We start from the raw sequence: 21574 nt of genomic DNA on the forward strand, positions 1-21574 counted from the left end.
TTTACAATCCAGGAAATTAAACAGCTGCTGCAGTTGAGCAGGACGTTGGAGCTGGAAGTCGCGATTATCCTTTTTGACCGTTGAGGATAGAGGGAAGCCCCATATGTAGGTTGCACCTTGAGCTCGCAGATGGTTCAGCAATGGCCTCATCTGGTGCCGGCGGCAAAGTGTTTGGGGATACAAGTCCAGAAAGAGCTGCACTGTGGCCCCATTAAAATCCAGAGAGCCTCTTCAGAATGTCCTCTTTAATAGTATAGAAGTGTACTCTGCATAGCACGTCTCTCGGCTCCGACAGAGGGGTGAATGGTTGCCGGAACGCTGTGAACCCGGATCTATATTAAAGATGCTCGTTGCCATTGTTCTTAGGTCAGCCCTGGAAGTGGCCTCCGGATTGCTCTGGAGCTTGACATTATTCCACTCCTGTTCTCCGCATCTTCCTGCTGCAGCTGCAGGGTAAGCAAGCGTTGGTATTGGCGATGCAGTAGGTCTTCCATGGCTGAAATGCTAGAGACGGTGCCCTTCTGTTAGGCCTCCAGAGCCGTCAGCGTCTGTTCTGCTGCTGAAGTTTGCAATTTCACCTCGAAGAGCCCCCATAAGCTGGACGAGCATCTGCTGAATGTCTCCCTTAGTAGGAAGGGCTTATAGGAGTCGGCGGATGTCCTGGTTATCCGAGGGAGAGAGCTTCGTTGGGCTGTTGGGTCTGGTGGAGTAGTCTAGGGAGTCCATTACTGGCAGCATGGGGGGTAGGAATAGGAGATTGCGGATCGTCAATTGTGGGTGTGTGGATCGTCAGAGCTCCCAGAGAACACGTGGCCGCAGCTGGTGGTTGGCGGGAACGCACCATGATGGAACTCGTGGCGGTGCTCAAGTCTTCAAGTACAGAGAGGTAGTGAGTGATGTATTGGCAATTAGGGGTGCTGGGTGCGTCCGTAGGTTTTCCCCGCTTCGGCATGGAGGAATAGGGCCAGCAGATTGAGTAAGTTGCTGAAATATCCCCCGCTTCGGCACAGAGCTCAGCACTGGAGCTTCCTCATGCCGCAATAGCTGAGCCATGCGAACCCCCATACTTCTCTTTTGACTAAAGGACTTGTGTGTGTTCTCATTCTGAAGAAAAAGTTGCCAGTATTTGTTAAGGTGTTAAAGATTTCCATACAGTTCATACAGATAATCTATGACTCTAGTATGCAGCACTGAAATGTTTTCTCTGAAAAAGCTTAAGATGGTCAGTCAACATAAAAGCAATATTTAAGTTAAGGGTGGTGCCTGGAATTAGCCCCTGGCTTTTTATACTCCAAGAATAAAAGATCGCTCCTGTAGTTTCTGTATGTATGTGGACTGTTCCTCTCCACCTTGGAGTTTGGAGTTCCTGAATGTTTCTGTTACCTTCCCAACAATATAAAATAAATACAACTCCAACAGAGACAGCAGGACCACTAATAATGGCCACAGCAGGTGTGCAGTCCCAGAAACTCATAAACAGAATACTTCAGAGATACAAGAAATTGTCACAGGGTTTAACTTCTAAATCTCTATCAAAATGTGCCACACAACATAGATCTAAACACAGGCTACTGCAAATGAAAAAGGCTAAATGTGCATATTCATATATATGCATGGTAGGTCTGACCTTTTTCTTCACTATTGCTTCCCTTTCTTTGTCTCTCCGATTCCACTGTTCAGCTAGATCTTGTAGGTGAGCCAACTCTTTCTTCTTCAACTGTCATAAAAATGCAAAGACACAAAACAGACAGGTTAAAGGCATGCCATCCCTAGTTTTAACTTTCATTGCTGATTATCTGACTAAAAATTTCAAAGCTAAAAATGTATGAGATTTTGGCAAAATAAGTTACATACAGTACATTTTACTATGCAGGTGAAATATTGTCACCATAAAGAAATTAATTTCCCATCTCTTCTATATTCTTATCTCATTTCAGTCCTGTCAATATTTCTTAGTGTGTGGTGCCTGTACCATCAACATGCAAAATTGAAAATGTGGTCAAACTGCATGGAAGTGGTTCCTATGTTTTCAGAAGGCATGACATGGAGAGTAAAAACACAAAGACACAAAGCAGACAGTTTAAAGGCATACCATCCCTAGTTTAAACTTTAATTTCCAATTATTGGACTAAAAAATTCAAAGATAAAAAAGGTATGAAAATAAATTTTTGGCAAAATAAGTTACATACAATATATTTTACTATGCAGGTGAAATATTGTCACCATAAAGCAATTCATTTCCCATTTCTCCTTTATTCTTATCTCATTTCAGTCCTGTCAATATTTTTAGTGTGTGGTGCTTCTACGATCAACATGCCAAACTGAGGCATAATGTGGAGAGTAAAAACATGCGGAAATTAAAAATTGTAAAAATGCCATACAAAGAAAAGGCTGATACATAATAATAGACACAAAGTAAGCCAAATCCTTTGAGGTACTGCCTACACTTACATATTTTTGGTGCAGTTAAAATGATTCTTCACTCTAGAGAAAAAAAAAATTCAGCAGCTACAAATCCTGAATATGGAGGCGGGAGGGGGAAACACAAACATAACTTCCGCTCGGATACCTTTCAAAACTACCCTAGAAGGAGAACATAAAGCGGAACTTCCCTTTCGAAGTGAAGTTCCACTTTAACTGCATGAAAAAGTGCACACATTCCATGTGCACTTTTTTAAAGTCATGTGAAAATGCACACATGATTTGTGCTTTTATTGGTGGAAACACTAGAACCTCTGGAGGAAAATGGATATATGAATGGCTCAGATCATATTATACATTCCGTATAATATGATCTGAGCCATTCATATCTCTCCATTTTTCTCCAGAGGTTGCAGTATTTCCACCAAAAAAAAAAAAAGCACAAATCGTGTGCATTTTCACATGCCTTTATTTGGTGCCTGATGGTAAAACAAATCTTAATATCTGAATGAAGTTTTGCAAGTTTGTGTTAGTAAAACCATAGATATCAGAACTACTTAGTGTATCCAGGTGAATTATACCTTTTTCAGGATAATTAGGCCTTCGTTTGCTGGTACATTTTTATTTTTAACTTTAGCTATATACACTGCTCAAAAAAATTTAAGAAACACTTTGAAAACACATCAGATCTCAATGGGGAAATATGTCATGCTGGATATCTATACCGACATGGACTGGGTAATGTGTTAGGAATGTAAGGATGCCCCATCATTTGATGGAAATTAAAATTATCAACCTACAGAGGACTGAATTCAAAGACACCCAGAAAATCAAAGTGAAAAAAACTGATGCTGCAGACTAGTCCATCTTGCTGAAATTTAATTTCAGCATTTCAAAATGGTACTCAGTTTGTATAGCCCCCACGTGCTTGCATGCATGCATGCCTGACGTTGGGGCATGCTACTAATGAGACGACGGATGGTGTCCTGGAGTATTTCCTCCCAGTTCTGGACCAGGGTATCACTGAGCTCCTGGACAGTCTGAGGTGCAACATAGCAGCATTGGATGGACCGAAACATGATATCCCAGAGGTGTTCTATTGGATTTAGGTCAGGCGTGCATGGGGGCCATTCAATGGTATTAATTCCTTCATCCTCCAGGAACTGCTGCATACTCTCGCCACATGAGGCCGGGGATTGTCGTGCACCAGGAGGAACCCAGGACATACTGCACCAGCATAGGGTCTGAAATGTGTCCAAGGATTTTATCCCGACACCTAATAGAAGTCAGGGTGCCATTGCCTAGCCTCTAGAGGTCTGTGCATCCCTCCATAGATATGCTTCCCCAGACCGTCACTGACCCACCACCAAAATCGTCATGCTGAACGATGGTACAGGTAGCATAATGTTCTCCACGGCTTCTCCAAACACTTTCACGTCTGTCACATGCTCAGGGTGAACCTGCTCTCATCTGTGAAAAGCACAGGATGCCAGTGGTGGACCTGGTAATTCAGGTGTTCAATGGCAAATGCCAATCGACCTCTATGGTGCCGGTGAGCACAGAGGACGTTAGGTCCTCAGACCACCCTCATGAAGTCTGATTGGTCAGAGAAATTCACACCAGTGGCATGCTGGAGGTCATTTTGTAGGGCTCTGGCAGTGCTCATCCTGTTCCTCCTTGCACAAAGGAGCAGATACCGGTCCTGCTGATGGTTCAAGGACCTTCTACGGCCCTGTCCAGCTCTCCTAGAGTAACTGCCTGTTTCCTGGAATCCCCTCCATGCTCCTGAGACTGTGCTGGGGGACACAACAAACCTTCCGGCAATGTCACATATTGATGTGCCATCCTGGAGGAGTTGGACTGCCTGTGCAACCTCCGTAGGGTCCAGGTATCACTTCATGCTACCAGTAGTGACACTGACCCTAGCCAAATGCAAAAACCAGTGAAAAAAAAAAAAAAAGTGTCAGAAAAGATGAGTAGGGAAAAAAGGTCAGTAAAACCATTCCTGTTTTGGGGGTCATCTGATTGTTGCCCATCTAGTGCACCTGTTGTAAATTTAATTAACACCAAAGAAGCTGAAACTGATTAACAACCCCCTCTGCTACTTAACTGACCAGATCAAAATCCCAGGAGTTTAACTGACTTGATGCTATACTCTGATTAATAAGTGTTCCTTTAATTTTTTTGAGCAGTGTATTTCCAGCCATAACCATGACCCACCACCAAAAATAAAAATTTCCTACTCCTGACATTCACTGCAATATCCTATGTGGTTATTTTTGTTTGTACCAATAGTAGGGCCAATAAATAATAGTGTGCATTTTGTTTTTATGGTTATTTTTTAATACTACCTAAAACATACTGACACTAAAGTTTTACTGATTGATCACTTTGATAGTCAATTGTAGGCTATCACTGGAATGATGTGACTGGGAGGCAGTTTCCTCCTGGCTCCAGAAGCGGTTGGTGACAGCTTGGCCACCGTGCTGGGAATGTGCTATGAAGTGCAGTTCCAGCACAAACACCGATGCCCATATATACAGCACCTCGGAAGAGGACCCAATTATGTGATCCTGTATATATGTGTGAGGCCGACAAACAGGTTAGTAGTTGAAAGCCTATAGGAAATAACAGTGTTAACAGGTACACAATGCAAACCACCAGCCTGAAGAAAAATCAGCACATAAAATAAAATGTAAAAAAAAAAAAAATTAATTATAGATAATCTCAAATGAGCTGGGCATAAAACTGTCAGCCACATAGTGACTAGTACCCAAACCGTAGCTGCATCTGATTGGAAACAAATACCTAGCACTGAAATTCCTCTATTAACGCTGTTTAGTGAAATCTATTAAATGGGCTGAGCAATTAATGACTTGGGGAGCATAGCTATTCACTAATGTTTACTTTTGTACTGATTTTAACAAACACTAAATATCTGACAGCCAAAGAACCTGTGCTACCTGTTTTGTCATCACTTGTCCTACGCAACCAGTTAAACATTTTAGACTCTGCAACATTAAGTGTTCCACTCAGTGTATATTCAACATAATATAAGCTCTAAACAGGCCTGGGAAAGCTATGTAATAAATGCAGCCGTGCCAAAACACCAGAAGGGTAAAGTCCACAATGTTCCAGAGTTATTCAATAACAAAGACACAAGTTTATATTAATCAAAAAAAAAAAGAATCATATGAACAATACATAACTGCTGCCAACAATATCTATATTGATACTAAAAAGATCATCACAATGTTGGCAAATAATAATTATATGAAGAGCTAATGTAAGTGAAACATCTACATGTCAAGAGATGAAGAAAAAAGTGCTCCAGTTTTTGGGAAGATAACTTTGCTTAAAATTTCTGATTTCTCGACATATTGAAAAACACCAATGATATTTTAAAACCAAGCAAAGCTGAAATCCAGCCTTGCATAACCCCTCCTAGCATACCTCAATTTTGTAACAAGCAATAAGAAGTATTAAACAGGGAAGGGACTTGTGATGTATAAAAAAAAAAAAAAGGATTTTACAGGTAAGTAAAATAAAAAAAAATAAAACATCCTGTTTTCAAATCGATCACAGGAAGAAGTGAATTCTTAGACCAGGCATGGTTTCATCAAGGGCTGTTTGCAGACACCAGCTTCAGCCAGAAGGTTCTTCAGAGGCTTGAACATCCACCTGTTAGAGCTTAAAAAAAAAAAAAAAAAGTGTGAGCAGAAGACCAGGTGGCAGCTTTGCAGACTTGGGAACTGAAACCTGATGAGAGGTTCATGAGCACCAATGCAATGGAAAAGAGGAACCCCATGAATGCAGAGGTATTTGTTATGGCCGCACATGCCAAGGAAAACAACCACCGATATAGTAAGGGTCTTATTTAAATAACACAATGCAGGTTCCACAGCAGGGGCTGCTCATTTTTTTTGCGGAAATGGTCTTCCATTGGGTACTGTTGCACAAACTGATTATGAAGCACATATACCTTTTCCAGCCATTGACCAGGGCATCTTCAGTATAAGGATGCAATGGAAATAAAATCTGGGAGGGTGCAGGGGTGTTTTATGGGGATGCTTACGCTGGGCAGTGTTAAGCTTTGTCATTTGCCAGTGTCCAAACACCTGGAGGTAGACCCAATGGTCCAAGAATTAACTCCAGTTTCCTCTAATGTAAAATTAAGAAACTCTACTTTCTAACCTTTGAATACCACCTCCAGCACTAATATGCGGCTATATGAGCTTCCAAAATCTCTGCGAAAGCCAGAAGGTGTCTCCCCACCTCTAAAGCAGCTGGTAGGAGTGGGCCTTCATGCAGAGGAAGATTTATCTTCAGGTTTCGATCTTTTGGTTTACCAAGGATATTTAGAACCCCATGAGCCTGAGGGGGTGGAAGATTTGTGGATCCAGAAACTGGAACCTGACATACAGAAATGAAAGGAAAGTTTTGAAAGCAGGATTGGAAGGCGCTGACCTGCGCTGTTGATCCTTATTTTTGTGTATCTGGGTAAGTTCTCATACCCCTCGTCCTCTTTTAATAATTTCAGAGAGGGTGGTCCTAACAAAGCTGCCTTTGTTTGGACCCAACCAGCACTTAAGCCAGATCACCCTGATGATCTCAATGGGAGAAAGGATTACTCAAGACTTACCAAGCTAGCATCCAGTACTGCATAGTACATAAATGTTCAAAACAGTCATCTACTCAGTTCAGGTCTGGTAAATGATTGCTGAGCCATGCATGGGTTAAAGAGGTGAACCCATCAAGAAGAAGACGGATCACAAAATTGCTTCCAACTATTTTTCATTAGGGTTTTTAAAGGATGGAGCATCTTCTATAGGAACAGTCAGAGCTATGTTCCGACGAGACACTGGATGGTCGACTGTACAGAAATGTCATGAAATGGACTACTCCTCCCACAAAGTATAGAGTGCTAGAACTGTATAAGTTTAAGGAATTGCTTGTCTGGGTGTTATCTGTCTTTGTAGATAAAATCATGGAATAGGAGATGTTGAGGAAACACCTCTACGAACACCTGGGGAAAAACCAAAGTCAGACACCATGTTAGTGAATAGAACGCACAGACTCAATTAAAAAATAAACAGTTTTCTTCTGTTTTGGCAAAACAGTTGCTGGCTGATGTTCAGCTGGTGGGTCTCCTCTAGGGAAGGGAATGACTCAGTGTTTAACAAATAATCCTCTGAAGCAGCGCTTCCCAGAGTGGGTAAAACCTCCCCATGTCAGGGAGGGTTGGATTGGGGAGGTGGAGGGGGCACTGTAACGATCCAGTAGTAGCCTCGGGTACAATGCGGGGGCATTGAATAAAAATGAGTAGGCGGTAGAAATTTCAAAACTGTTCATGTATGTTAAATCTGTTGTGTAACAGAGTTAGTTGTAGTGAGCACTTTAGTTTCCAAATAAACATACGCAAGTGCTCATGGCCTTGGTGATGTCAGGTCTCAAGACTGCTAGAACATGGGCAGTGCCGGAGCTGCAGGAACCAGTCTTGTATGGAGAGGAGGATCGGATAAGTATGTCACCTTTCATTTTTCCCCTAGGATGTGGTTAAAATTATAAATACAAAAAAAGAACGCAAATTTGTTGCTGCATCCGGTTTGTTCAATTAAAGAAAGTCAATTTCCAGGGGGGGGAAGCCGAGTTATTTTTTTTCCTGAAAGGGGAGAGTAGGTCAAATAAATCTAAGAACCTCTGCTCTGAAGGATCCCTGACAGAATCAGAAATATTAGGCATCTTTGTGCCAGACTTCACTGGAGAAGTGGCAGTGGGCATTTTGAGCTGCATCATAAAACCTTGCATCACAGAAGAAAATATCTTTGCCCAAAGAAAGGAAGAATTCGTACCCACGGAAAAAAAATGGCTGCCTATGCAGGGGGTTCTGACTAAAATATATAAGCAGTGCAAAAGGCACAATATATTCCTGCACCGAGCTCAATTTTCCACATAGTGCAAATTAAACCCCAATTTGATAATCTGCCCCCAGCCACAGGGTGGCCTACATTTTGTTTGATGCTAGCCATATTGTGGATGTCCCAAAAGATTGTATACATATAAGAATAAGGCTACCTAAATACTCTAGGAACACTCATGGACCTGAGCAGTATACCAGGAATTATTTCAGCAGCAATGGCTCTGTAAATATTATTCCCAGAAGAGCTGTTTCCATTGCTAAATAAATGTGCTGATACAGAGAAGAACAAGTGGGGAGAACAGTCTCAGCAAGCCTCCACAGGACTAAGATCACTTTTTATTCAACTCGTCTCCGCTGGCATCACTCCTCTTCTGGACCCCAAGAGAGACAGCATGCATTTTTGATGTCCACAGAAGGAAGCAATGACAGACCAGGTGGATTCTCTCTGGAATTTCTTGACTAGAATAAGGACACTCAGTGAGATCCAAAATGGAGCACATGCCCCATCTGGGATGGTGCTGTTGTATGGTAGCAAACTCACAAGTCACAACCAAAGCAGCTTTTGCAAATCATCTAGGAGGTGGTGTTAGTGGATACAAGTACTTGAACTGAAGCACAAATGCAGGACTGTTACAAAGAGAACTCAAGATAATTAACGGAGAACCTGCACTTCTTGACTGACTGGAGAGACTTCCAGGATTTTTGATATTCAGCCCAATTGCAGTAGCAGCAGCAGCTGATGTCTGGAGAAATGCAGGGCTGTAGCAGAGAGAACACCAATTACTAATTAACTGGGAAAGCCTGTTCTTGGCTGACTGGAGAGATTTCCAGGATTTAACATATCCAGCATTAACCTAAAAACAGAAAAAAAAAATCTTCCTAATGAACGAGAAACATCAGAGCTGAAAAAAACATGTCCATTTCCTGAGGACCTTATCAAAAAAACAGGCATGCTGTTGTGGGGGGGGGGGGGGGGGGTTATCCTTTGACGGCTAACAGTTTGGTTTTTTTTGGTGTCCATTTCTTCTGTAGGCCGCAGTATAACCTGAAGGTGTAAGGGCCAATTCACCAGTGTACTGATCCGCATTTTAGATCAGCTATAAAATGCAGAACAACAGAAGGGCATCTGAAATACAATAATTTCCAAGGTCTCCTATTCGCACCATAACGATGTGCATGCATGTCAACAGGTGTCAGCATGCATTAAAACACAACTAAAATGGATGAAATGTAAATTTTAGCACAAATCAGTGTGAATTGGATTTAAGACTTCCCAGTTTCCCTCAATTGACAAGAAAAATTTCTATATCCCCCCAAAGTCCCCTGTAAAACGCGGCCTCTTGTAACAAAATCGCACACTTGCTTAAATACAATAAATGTCAACCAGCGTAGCCTTCTACATCCACTCACAAAAGTAAGTTTTCAGAAATGGAGACAGGTGAAAAGCTGCCACAGCTATGGTCCTGATAACTCAAAAATGAATCCCTAGGTATACTGGTTTGAGCCGAAAGCAAATTCCCATGAAAACTAGACAGATATGGGTTGTCACTGAAAAATGCAAAGTGTAGCAAACAGAACACCAATATACTTAATGACCCAGAAATGACCATTTGTTAACTGGAGAGACTCCCAGGATTTCCAATATCCAGTCAAAAGTCACCAGCAGCTGTTGATGGTAGAAAAATTCTTCCAATTCAAGTAAAAAAAAAAAAGCAGAAGGCCTTGAGTTTCCTATGTGCCTAGTGTCCATTTCTCTAGTAGATGCCAGTTTAACCTTAGGTTGCTCATAATCAACATTTTTAAAGTATATTTTGATAATCCCATACGGAATTACACTATATATTTTTTCAAATACCATTCAAATATCTATTGGAGCATGGGTACTATAAGTACTATGGAGTACCTCCAAAAAAGCAATGAGGACATCTAGGAGAAGGTGGTTGATGACATCTTAAAGAGCCAGACTCAGGCTTGGAAGGATTTTATTGAAGAGTGTTGCATACTCCATCAGCGATAATTAAGGCGTGTCTATAGTTGTTTTTTGGTGAGGGTGTTTATGCCTTACATTTTAGAAGTTTACACTAAAGGGTCACTTGGATTTGTATTCACAGAGTGATGCACAATCACGGTTGCTACACTGTGTTCACTTTTCACTTATAAGGTCACGTACTGCACTTTATGAGTTTTCTTTTTTTTTTGAGGTTCTTATTTCCTTTGGGAGCCAATAGGAGGTCTCGTTAGCAAAAAAATCTGAGATTTTCATATTGGAATCAGAGATTGGAAAGACTTTACTTTTGGACACGAGTGACTCATTTATTTGAATTTTTGATAACATTTGGGTTTGGGTTATTGTTATGGTATATAATTTTTCACTAACTTTTATGTGTATGATAATATGTTTTTGCATATTGGGGTAATAAGATATTTACACTTTCAAGGGTGAAAGTTAGACCTTTTATGCCAGAGGGTTTAATATATATATATATATATATATATATATATATAAAAAATTGTTTGATTTAAATTTTCGATACTGTAGATCCATATATACATTATCCACAAGCTTTATCTCTCAAAAGATGATAGAGGAAAGAAAATGACCATAACGTATGTACTCAGACAGATTGTGAGAACGGGAAATGTTTGTTGCCAACAACAAATTATCATGTTTCAAAAGAAAGAAACTGGTTGTTATGGGCAATAGCTGCACCTTTGTATAGCATTTTATCAAGGCAAATAAAATCTTAAATCTATACTCCCAAATACCTGGCTAGAAAATATTTCTTCTTGGGTTTCTTTCCATGCTTCCAGCTGCAAAACAGCTTTGTACTCAAGAGTCTCACGGGGTTCAACTGCATGTTCTGGTGGAGGCTGTACTGGAGGAGCAGGAGGAGGATTCTGAACAGCTGAGCTCTAGAGATTTAAACACAAGCCATTATATATTCACAAGTATTTACCAAGAAAGAATGGACCAATATTATTATTACAATTATACAGGATTGGTACAGAAATTTACATTTTGGCTTTTTATAAACCAATACCTGAGATGACTCTGAAACGACCACCTCTCGTACCTTCACAAGCCCATAATCTGCTAACGTTATGGTGTATGAAAGATCAGCTACTTTGCCTTTTGATCTGAAATAAGAAAGAAGAATGAATATTAGCAAAATATATGAATCGCATAAAATGAACCAAAAATATTTTCTAAATGAAAACACTAAATATTTCAAAGCTGTGCTGAAAATAATCTGAAGGTTACCACTGCCGACTTAATCCTAAAAAAAAACTCCAATATTTTACTGACCAAGAAATAGTAAGTAGAGCAGAAGAGTCTGGCAAGAACTCCTAATCCACATGCTTGTCCTGAGTCAGTGACTGTGACAGAAATGAAGCATGGCAGTCAAATAACCAATATTTTCAAAATGGACTGTGAAGAGGGATCTCAATTCAGGTTTCCTTAAAAGGAGGACTTCATAATTAATAGCAAACAGGATGTGTACACTGTTATACTTGACAAATGATTTGTCGTTCTTTTTAGAGATTCTTGTGATTTGCACCCCCCTGCCACACTATATAAAAACACACCACAGGCCTGAAAACACTGTGCAATCGAAACATTGTGCAAAAACAGAGCATTGTGGTCAATCAGATTAACAAAATAAAATTCCATGGCATTGAACAGTGAGTGTAAGCATGACCCCGTGTCAATGGTCAGTGGTAGCAAAAAATGCCACTGTGTCAGTGAGTAATGACGTTCTTCATAGTAGAACATGGAAAATTCAGAGATACACTGGGAAGTCAGAAGTACTTCGAGGAAAAAAGTAAAACCACAAAAGCCTGTGTTAGTATGAGCGTAAACTTTTTAACACTGTTAGGCGCTTGTTTATCACCGGCAATTCATGATATCCATCCTATACTCTTCTCTTAAAGTGATTCTAAAGGAAAGATTAAAAAAAACAAAATAAAAAAAAAACAAAAACCCACAAACATGTTATACTTAGCTGCTCTATGTAATGGTTTTGTACAGAACAGCCCCGATCCTCTACTTTTTGGGCCCACCCACCGGTGGTCCTGGCTCCTCCCCCCTGCCGAGTGACCCCTATAGCAAGCCTCCTGCTATGGGGCACTCGAGCAGGCTCACTCCCAAGCTGTGCTCTGCAAGTCCATTCACACATGGAGCGTCACTCAGCCACGCCCCTGCTCTCAATGGCTGTGACTGACAGCCGTGTCGGTTTTTAAAAAGTGACAGCTAGTGCAGGGAACTTCACCGTACATATGTCACAGGGATGGGTTGGGGGAAATCAGGCTGCAGCATTGGGAACATGTTACATGCTCCACCCTAAAAACAAGTTGAACATGTAACATTTTCCCCAGAGGTAAACTTATCCTTTAAGGGAAACAAACCTTGAGACTTTAGAACCACCTTGAAGTGTGGTAGGTTGTGTGATATTTTATCACAGTTTTTATGTCTTCCTTTTGTTTTCATTACAATTATTGTAAAAAATAAATAAAAATCACTGCTTCTTTCTACAGTTTAGTTCCCGAGTCCCCCATTCTCCCCCATACTACCTAAGAGACTTCTCAACCCACTCTATAATGGCTACATACACTGGCTATGTTCAAATCTATGCAATACGAATGTAATTTCCTTTAACCACTTCAATACTGGGCACTTTTACCCCCCCCCCACCCCCTTCCTTGCCAGGCCAATTTTCAGCCTTCAGCGCTCTCACAGTTTGAATGTCAACTACGCAGTCATGCAACACTGTTCACAAACTACATTTTTAGCATTTTGTTCACACAACTAGAGATTTCTTTTGGTAGTATTTAATCATGGTGTTAAACAAAAAAAAAAAATTAAAAAAAACAATTTTGCAAATAAAGAATTGTTCTTCATAAATTTAGGCCAAAATGTATACTGCTACATTTCTTTGGTGAAGAGAACAGAAATTTGTGTATATTATTTAGTCTGTAGGAGATTTATAGAGACCATAAACTATGGTATACATCTGAAAATCAATCAATCCTGATGTCTGCAGTATTTAGCAAGAAGCATGGCGAGTTTTTTGAAGTTGTAATTTTTTTGTTGAAATGTTTTGGAAAACAAAGAAATGACAAATTTTTCAACATTTTTTTTTTTTTGTGTGTAAATACTGTCATCAGTGCAGTACAGCATGATGTATATATGAAATCAATTCATTGTTTTTTTTTGGGGATTAGCTGTGATTGGCCACAACTAATCACATGACACAGATGGGCTGTAATTGGCCCAGTCTGTACCATGTGACCACTGTCACCAATCACAGCTAGCACCACAATTGTATACAATGGACAGCATGAAAAGAAGCATCCATTGTTTACAATTGTCCTGTGGCCTGCTGTGATTGGTCACATGGTACTGCCAACAGGCTGGTACACAGATCTGTCATCGGCTGTATCCAAGGGACATAGCCGGTGACATATCTCACTGCAGCACGGACGTAATTTTGCTATTGGCTGGGCAGGAACCGGTTAAAGATACTCTATATTAAATCTAAAAGGCCTCTCTGTATGTATCCAAAAATGTTCTGGAAAAACATTTTTCGTTAGAGCATGTGCCTGGGTTAAAAGAAAAAAAAGAAGACAATGCATGTTCCACATGATTAATTTGACAATAAAACAAAAATCAAATTGATGTCACTGCAATTCAATGTTCTAAGATAACAAAGAATAAAAAACTTCCGTGGGGGTGAATACTTGTTATAGGAACTTTATGCAAGCAGAAATAAAAAAAGAATTCACAACATGAAAGATTTTGTTTGCATCCATCCATGTTAAATACAAACATTTGGTCAGTAAAAATTTAATTTTAAAGGACCCATTTATTGGACATTTACAACTACCTTAACCCTCCATAATGTGATTCTAAATTAGGACATCAAAAGTCAATGTCGATTTTGACACATTCACTTCTACTAGGATCCATCAGTGGATCTCCTCTCTAATTCAAAGGTACCTTGGCCATTAAGGAGAACACTTTTCTGATCAGCACCATGGCCAATCAAGAGACAGCTCTTGTGATTGGTGTAGCCTTAAATAGCGAAGCAACATGTGGCTCAGCTTTCAAGCAACAGGTTGCTGCACTTAACCTGAGCCCCCTGATGCTCCTGTGTCCCCCAGTATGTCCCATGTCAACATACAAGCCCTTTTATTCCCTGAGGTCTCAAGCACCCCACTCCCCGTGAGCCACACATCTCCAGTATGCCCCTGTGCACCTCCATGACACCTGCTCTAAGCTGCCTCCGGTACACACCTACAATCTCATAGACTGTCCTTCAAGTGGAGATACCTCTGGCCATTACAGTTGCACTCAGCAGTTCTCTGCCTTGCTATGCTTCATTGTCAGTCAGTACCCTCTGGTGCCTCTCTACCCCCAGGCATGCCCATGCAATCACATGGACTGGCTACCACTGTGTAATACGAATCGCTGTGACAGTTTGTACAATCTTGTAAAGAAATCTACCCTGCTACTAAGGTTAGAAAACAAACATTTTCTTTTCTGGACAGCACTACATATACACTGATCACAGGTGCATAAACGGTGTAAAAATGTGTGCTGTATGAGCTATTGGGCAGGCTTTAATTTCCTTTCAAACAGCACCATCTACTGGCAGTAAACATTATAACATTGCTTTAGGGAATTTAGAGTGTTTGTACAAGTGACTGACCAGGATAATATGGAAGCTGCTAATTTGTTTCTGAAGGTGCAAACTCTCACTGTGTCATCATTATTCTTCCTTTACTACTCAGTGCTTTGCAGGCCTAATACAAGTAAATGCATACCAGGTATCAGGATAAAATATAAAACATCCTCGCTCTATCAGTAACTCACTATGCAGTGAAGTGTCAGCCAGGGGCGGACTGACAACACATGGAGCCCCCCTGCAATAGGGGATCATGGGGCCCGTGTCCTTGCCCAAACTCAAAAAAGCCTATGAAAAAGGTACCAGGGGCATCTCATGGGGCCCCCTACTGACCCCGGGCCCTCGGGCAGTGCCCGAGTTTCCAAATGGTCAGTCCACCCCTGGTGTCAGCTATCTGACAAGCCTCCAGTGGAAGTGCTCATTCTCCCCAGATTTATGCTAGTTCTGGTACACAGAGGCTGGAGTCAACCAGGGGTTTGTGAGCATTTCTGCAGTCAGAGGTACCAAAGTTAAGTATTAGGTTTCCTCTGTAACATTCTTGCAGCTGGGAAGACATTTAAAGAATGATTTCTTCATCCCACTGAGTTTCCTAAGCTTCTTCTTTTTTTTTTTTTTATTGGTCCTTTGCGTGATCAGGTTTCCTACACAAATTACCTAAACCAGCATAAACATTACTCTCCTTCCTAATGTCGTGGACCATGCTACATACATATAAACATACATAACACTACTTATGACATAGTGATATAGGGCATGAAGTGACAGATACACTATATTGCCAAAAGTATTGGGCCAGCCCACCAAATCATTGGATTCAGCTGTTCCAATCACCTCCATGGCCACAAGTGTATAAAATCAAGCACCTAGGCATGCAGACTGCTTCTACAAACATTTGTGAAAGAATGGGTCACTCTCAGGAGCTCAGTGAATTCAAGCGTGGTACTGTGATAGGTTGCCACCTGTGCAATAAGTCCATCAGTGAAATTTCCTTGCTACTAAATATTCCACGGTCAACTGTGATTGGTATTGAAGCGCACAGTGCGCAGAAGTCGCCAACTGTCTGCAGAGTCAATAGCTAAAGTTCTCCAAACTTCGTGTGCCCTTCATATTACTACAACAACAGTGTGTAGAGAGCTTCATGGAATGGGTTTCCATGACCAAACAGCCCCATCTAAGCCTTATATCTCCAAGTTCAATGCAAAGCGTCGGATGCAGTGGTGTAAAGCACGCCACCACTAGATTTTAGAGCAGTGGAGACATGTTCTCTGAAGCGGCAAATGCATCCCACTTCTCTGTCTGGCAATTCCGATGGATATGTCTGGGTTTGGCGGTTTCCAGGAGAACAGTACTTGCCTGACTGCACTGTGCCAAGTGTAAGTTTTGGTGGAGGGGGGATTATGGTGTGGGGTTGTTTTTCAGGGTTATGGCTGGGCCCCTTAGTTCCAGTGAAGGGAACTCTTAAGGTGTCAGCATACCAAGACATTTTGGACAATTTCATGCTCCCAAATTTGTAGGAACAGTTTGGGGATGGCCCATTCCTGTTCCAACACGACTTCAGACCAGTGCACAAAGCAATGTCCATAAAGACATGGATGAGCGAGTTTGGGGTGGAGTAATTTGACTGGCCTGCACAGAGTCCTGACCTCAACCCATTAGAACACCTTTGGGATGAATAAAAGCGGAGACTGCGAGCCAGGCCTTCTTGTCTGACATCAGTGTCTGACATCAGTGTCTGACCATTCTTCCAGAAGTGCATTTGTGAGGTCAAACCTTCCCATAGACACACTCCTAAACCTTGTGGACAGCCTTCCCAGAAGAGTTGAAGCTGTTATAGCTGCAAAGGGTGGGCCAACTCAATATTGAACCCTATGGACTAACTGGGATGCCATTAAAGTTCATGTGCGTGTAAAGGCAGGCGTCCCAATACTTTTGGCAATATAGTGTATGTTGGTTACATGTAAATAAATAATATTAAGTGAACAGTGCAGCGCTCTAAAAAACTACAATTCAATATAAAAAACTACAATTCAATAAAAAATGACAATAGTGATATAAATAAAAAATAGTGCCAACCCATATTAAAAATAAGAAATTAGGTGCAAAACCATGACCATAAAAATAATGTGCCCACCATTCAGTATGATATTTGACACTCCAAACATCATCCAATTAAAAACTTTAACAGTGCTCACACAGTGCCACAAAAATAAATAAACATAATATATGTAACAAAAAAACAATTCCTATTAGTGTAATACCAAACAGATCATGCGATGTGCAGCAGTGATATAAATCAGCATATATATCACCAAAATGAATCAACATAAATATAAACAATATTATGAACAATGTCCTTTAGGTGAAAAATAAAGCAAATCATGCGATGTGCAACAGTGATAATGGATGAAAAAACGTGACTGTGCAAAAATCCTCTTTCGTTAATGGCTAGATTGCCTCCTCACCTCCTCCTACTGACCCCTAAGGGCCAACAGGCTTGCAGGATCACCCTGGATCCTTAGTATGTAATGGCCAGCAGCTTCCTTCCTTCCCTGGAGCTCCTTTGCAGGGTTCCAAATACCCTTATTCAGTCAGGGCGGTCCTGAAGAGTAATAGCTCACCAATCCAGTGAGCCAAAAAAACTCTCTAAGTGCAGTATTGAGTCAACTTCATTTATTAAATATAGAGTAAAAAGGTTTAACACTCACATTGCAGTCAAACTTCCCTCCTCACTGATGTGTGGGTGTACTGCATGCGAGTGGGACCTCTCGGGTATAGCAAGATGGCGTCTCACGCCGGAAGTGCGTCACCACGCACCGGAACTACGGACTCGCGTACCTACGCGTTACGTCACCGTCTACTCGTGACTTCATCTGGGTAACACCCTACGAGCCCAGTTCCTCCCTTTATACTGGACCTAATATTATAATACAACTAGAGGTCTACCTCACATGTAATCCTCCGTACCCGCGCCATTTTCCCGACTACATCTCCTATTAGAAACGGCGGCCATTTTCCCGACTCCCTCCTGTCATTTTCCCTGCCGCATATTACAATATGCAATAGATGGGAGAATCTCCTGTCAGAGAATCCTAAGAATAGGTAATTGTCCTATATTGTGAAACTTAATAATACATGCCTGTGGATTTAAAATGGGAATAAATACATAAATATATTGATACTCTGTCCACATCTCTGGGGAATAACCTAAGTGGATACCCATATAATTAATACCAATAAATATGAATGGATATAACAAAATAACCTAATATAGTGAAAAATATATGAATAAAAAGTATATATATATATATATATATATATATATATATATATATATATATATATATATATATATATATATATATATATATATATATATATATATATATATATATATATATATATATATATATATATATATATATAAATACACATCACTGATCCCTACAATAAAAAATACATATATATATATACACATCACTAATCCCTACATCATGCAATCTACCCACACATTAACATATTTTGATAATGACATTAATAAATAAATATATAATACTACAATAATTCATAGATGAACATGTTAGGAAGAAGACTAAAAAACTAAATTTCCCATCACCTATAAATATTAAAACTTTATGAATATTCATAAAAATTCATTTAAAAACAGATGATGCCTCAAATTTCAACTACTAGTAATAAAAACCATTGAACCTAGATACAGATAATGATCCTACGTGATTTTAACTCTAATAGGTCAAAAAATACTAAAAAAAGGGGGATGCATAAAACCTCTCAATAATCGCTGATAAAACTATTTAAGTCGAACTCGACATTTAACCCTTTGGGGACTAGTGTATTCATGGAATAAATCCACCTAGACTCAGCCTGGCTGAGGGATTTAATTTTATTAGTCCCCCTCCAGTGTTTCTTAAACTTTTCAATCCCCCAAAATTTCATCTTGCTGGGATCTTTATTGTGGTATAATGCAAAATGTCTCGAAACACTGTGTTTTGGAAATCCTTTATTAATATTCTGAACATGTTCCCTTAGTCTTTTCCACAGGGGTCTCTTAGTCCTGCCTATGTATTGGAGCCCACATTCACACTCCAAACAATATACGACCCCCTCGGTTTTACAAGATATAAAATCATTAATCTTATACTCCTGACCCGTAGCAGTAGCAATAAAACTTTTCCGTCTTTTATTCAATCGTTTTGTGGCCATACATGTAAAGCAATTTCTACATGGAAAAAAACCTTTTTCATTCAGGAACGTAATATGATTTGTTGTAGGAGGATCCAGTACATTTTTGACCACCTTTGTCCTAAGGTGGTCAAAAATGTACTGGATCCTCCTACAACAAATCATATTACGTTCCTGAATGAAAAAGGTTTTTTTCCATGTAGAAATTGCTTTACATGTATGGCCACAAAACGATTGAATAAAAGACGGAAAAGTTTTATTGCTACTGCTACGGGTCAGGAGTATAAGATTAATGATTTTATATCTTGTAAAACCGAGGGGGTCGTATATTGTTTGGAGTGTGAATGTGGGCTCCAATACATAGGCAGGACTAAGAGACCCCTGTGGAAAAGACTAAGGGAACATGTTCAGAATATTAATAAAGGATTTCCAAAACACAGTGTTTCGAGACATTTTGCATTATACCACAATAAAGATCCCAGCAAGATGAAATTTTGGGGGATTGAAAAGTTTAAGAAACACTGGAGGGGGACTAATAAAATTAAATCCCTCAGCCAGGCTGAGTCTAGGTGGATTTATTCCATGAATACACTAGTCCCCAAAGGGTTAAATGTCGAGTTCGACTTAAATAGTTTTATCAGCGATTATTGAGAGGTTTTATGCATCCCCCTTTTTTTAGTATTTTTTGACCTATTAGAGTTAAAATCACGTAGGATCATTATCTGTATCTAGGTTCAATGGTTTTTATTACTAGTAGTTGAAATTTGAGGCATCATCTGTTTTTAAATGAATTTTTATGAATATTCATAAAGTTTTAATATTTATAGGTGATGGGAAATTTAGTTTTTTAGTCTTCTTCCTAACATGTTCATCTATGAATTATTGTAGTATTATATATTTATTTATTAATGTCATTATCAAAATATGTTAATGTGTGGGTAGATTGCATGATGTAGGGATTAGTGATGTATATATATATATGTATTTTTTATTGTAGGGATCAGTGATGTGTATTTATATATATATATATATATATACTTTTTATTCATATATTTTTCACTATATTAGTTTATTTTGTTATATCCATTCAGATTTATTGGTATTAATTATATGGGTATCCACTTAGGTTATTCCCCAGAGATGTGGACAGAGTATCAATATATTTATGTATTTATTCCCATTTTAAATCCACAGGCATGTATTATTAAGTTTCACAATATAGGACAATTACCTATTCTTAGGATTCTCTGACAGGAGATTCTCCCATCTATTGCATATTGTAATATGCGGCAGGGAAAATGACAGGAGGGAGTCGGGAAAATGGCCGCCGTTTCTAATAGGAGATGTAGTCGGGAAAATGGCGCAGGTACGGAGGATTACATGTGAGGTAGACCTCTAGTTGTATTATAATATTAGGTCCAGTATAAAGGGAGGAACTGGGCTCGTAGGGTGTTACCCAGATGAAGTCACGAGTAGACGGTGACGTAACGCGTAGGTACGCGAGTCCGTAGTTCCGGTGCGTGGTGACGCACTTCCGGCGTGAGACGCCATCTTGCTATACCCGAGAGGTCCCACTCGCATGCAGTACACCCACACATCAGTGAGGAGGGAAGTTTGACTGCAATGTGAGTGTTAAACCTTTTTACTCTATATTTAATAAATGAAGTTGACTCAATACTGCACTTAGAGAGTTTTTTTGGCTCACTGGATTGGTGAGCTATTACTCTTCAGGACCGCCCTGACTGAATAAGGGTATTTGGAACCCTGCAAAGGAGCTCCAGGGAAGGAAGGAAGCTGCTGGCCATTACATACTAAGGATCCAGGGTGATCCTGCAAGCCTGTTGGCCCTTAGGGGTCAGTAGGAGGAGGTGAGGAGGCAATCTAGCCATTAACGAAAGAGGATTTTTGCACAGTCACGTTTTTTCATCCATTATCACTGTTGCACATCGCATGATTTGCTTTATTTTTCACCTAAAGGACATTGTTCATAATATTGTTTATATTTATGTTGATTCATTTTGGTGATATATATGCTGATTTATATCACTGCTGCACATCGCATGATCTGTTTGGTATTACACTAATAGGAATTGTTTTTTTGTTACATATATTATGTTTATTTATTTTTGTGGCACTGTGTGAGCACTGTTAAAGTTTTTAATTGGATGATGTTTGGAGTGTCAAATATCATACTGAATGGTGGGCACATTATTTTTATGGTCATGGTTTTGCACCTAATTTCTTATTTTTAATATGGGTTGGCACTATTTTTTATTTATATCACTATTGTCATTTTTTATTGAATTGTAGTTTTTTATATTGAATTGTAGTTTTTTAGAGCGCTGCA

The 21574-nt window shown here is 39.8% G+C and overlaps 1 protein-coding gene across 2 annotated transcripts in view; it reads right to left on the bottom strand.

Moving 5' to 3' along the window:
- Positions 1 to 21574, bottom strand: part of CEP120 (centrosomal protein 120) — a 150152-nt gene that overhangs the window by 72331 nt on the left and 56247 nt on the right. Inside the window, exons 12-14 of one of the 2 annotated variants that reach the window (XM_089675119.1) lie at positions 11416 to 11479; positions 11108 to 11254; positions 1628 to 1717 (exon numbers count right to left, since the gene is read on the bottom strand). In XM_089675119.1, coding sequence (XP_089531245.1) covers positions 1628 to 1717; positions 11108 to 11254; positions 11416 to 11479 — 301 coding nt within the window. Of the gene's footprint in view, positions 1 to 1627; positions 1718 to 11107; positions 11255 to 11382; positions 11480 to 21574 lie in introns of both variants that reach the window. The other variant, XM_089675035.1, reaches the window with a different exon arrangement.

The sequence above is a fragment of the Staurois parvus genome, unplaced genomic scaffold (assembly GCF_062004578.1).
Source record: "Staurois parvus isolate SC_StPar_1 unplaced genomic scaffold, SC_StPar_1.0 ptg000004l, whole genome shotgun sequence".
Classification (NCBI taxonomy): domain Eukaryota; kingdom Metazoa; phylum Chordata; class Amphibia; order Anura; family Ranidae; genus Staurois; species Staurois parvus.